The sequence below is a fragment of the Acanthisitta chloris genome, unplaced genomic scaffold (assembly GCF_000695815.1).
Source record: "Acanthisitta chloris isolate BGI_N310 unplaced genomic scaffold, ASM69581v1 scaffold5036, whole genome shotgun sequence".
NCBI lineage: Eukaryota > Metazoa > Chordata > Aves > Passeriformes > Acanthisittidae > Acanthisitta > Acanthisitta chloris.
The window spans coordinates 35,732-36,328 of NW_008677493.1; the positions used below are offsets into that span (position 1 = coordinate 35,732).

General features: G+C 50.9%; 1 protein-coding gene across 1 annotated transcript in view; it reads right to left on the minus strand.

Moving 5' to 3' along the window:
• HDAC3 (histone deacetylase 3) overlaps positions 1 to 597 on the minus strand; it is a 7,689-nt gene that overhangs the window by 6,093 nt on the left and 999 nt on the right. Inside the window, exon 2 of the mRNA XM_009076515.1 lies at positions 400 to 481. Within this exon, the coding sequence (XP_009074763.1) occupies positions 400 to 481 (82 nt within the window). The remainder of the gene's footprint in view (positions 1 to 399; positions 482 to 597) is intronic.

Sequence of the window (597 nt, forward strand, 5' to 3'; positions counted from 1 at the left end):
CTGCGAGGGTGGGGGCAGCCACAGCCTCCCTGGGCAACCTGGGCCAGTGTCTCAACATCCTCACAGGAAAAACAAAATCTTCCTAATATCTAATCTAAATTTCTCTCTTTCAATTTCTCCCCATTTCTCCTTGTCCTGTCACTGCAGTTCCAAACCAAGAATCCCTCTGCAGCTTCCCTGGAGCCCCTTCAGCTCATGGCTGGTTGCTCTGAGGTCTTCACACAACTTTCTCTTTCTCCAGGCAATAGGGTAGTAACAACCCTGGAGCCTCTTCTCCACTGCTCCCATTTCCACCTGCCCAGTCCTGGGGCCTACAGATACTCACTCTGGCCTTTCCTCCTCCTCAAGAGGCCTTTTCCAAATGTGTATTCCCAAAGATCAGCTCCTGAGCCCAGTTACCTTGTTGTTGAGCTGTGTTGCTCCTTGCAGGGAGGCTCCAGTGTAACGAGAGCAGAATTCAAAGAGGCCTGGAAACACTGGGCTGAAAGGGAAACCAGGAGTCAAACCTGCAACAGCTCATCCCTTCCCATTCCTCCAGAGCAAAGCCAGGAACAAAACTGTCCTGGGATATCTAGAACTCTTTCAATTCCCTGGGAA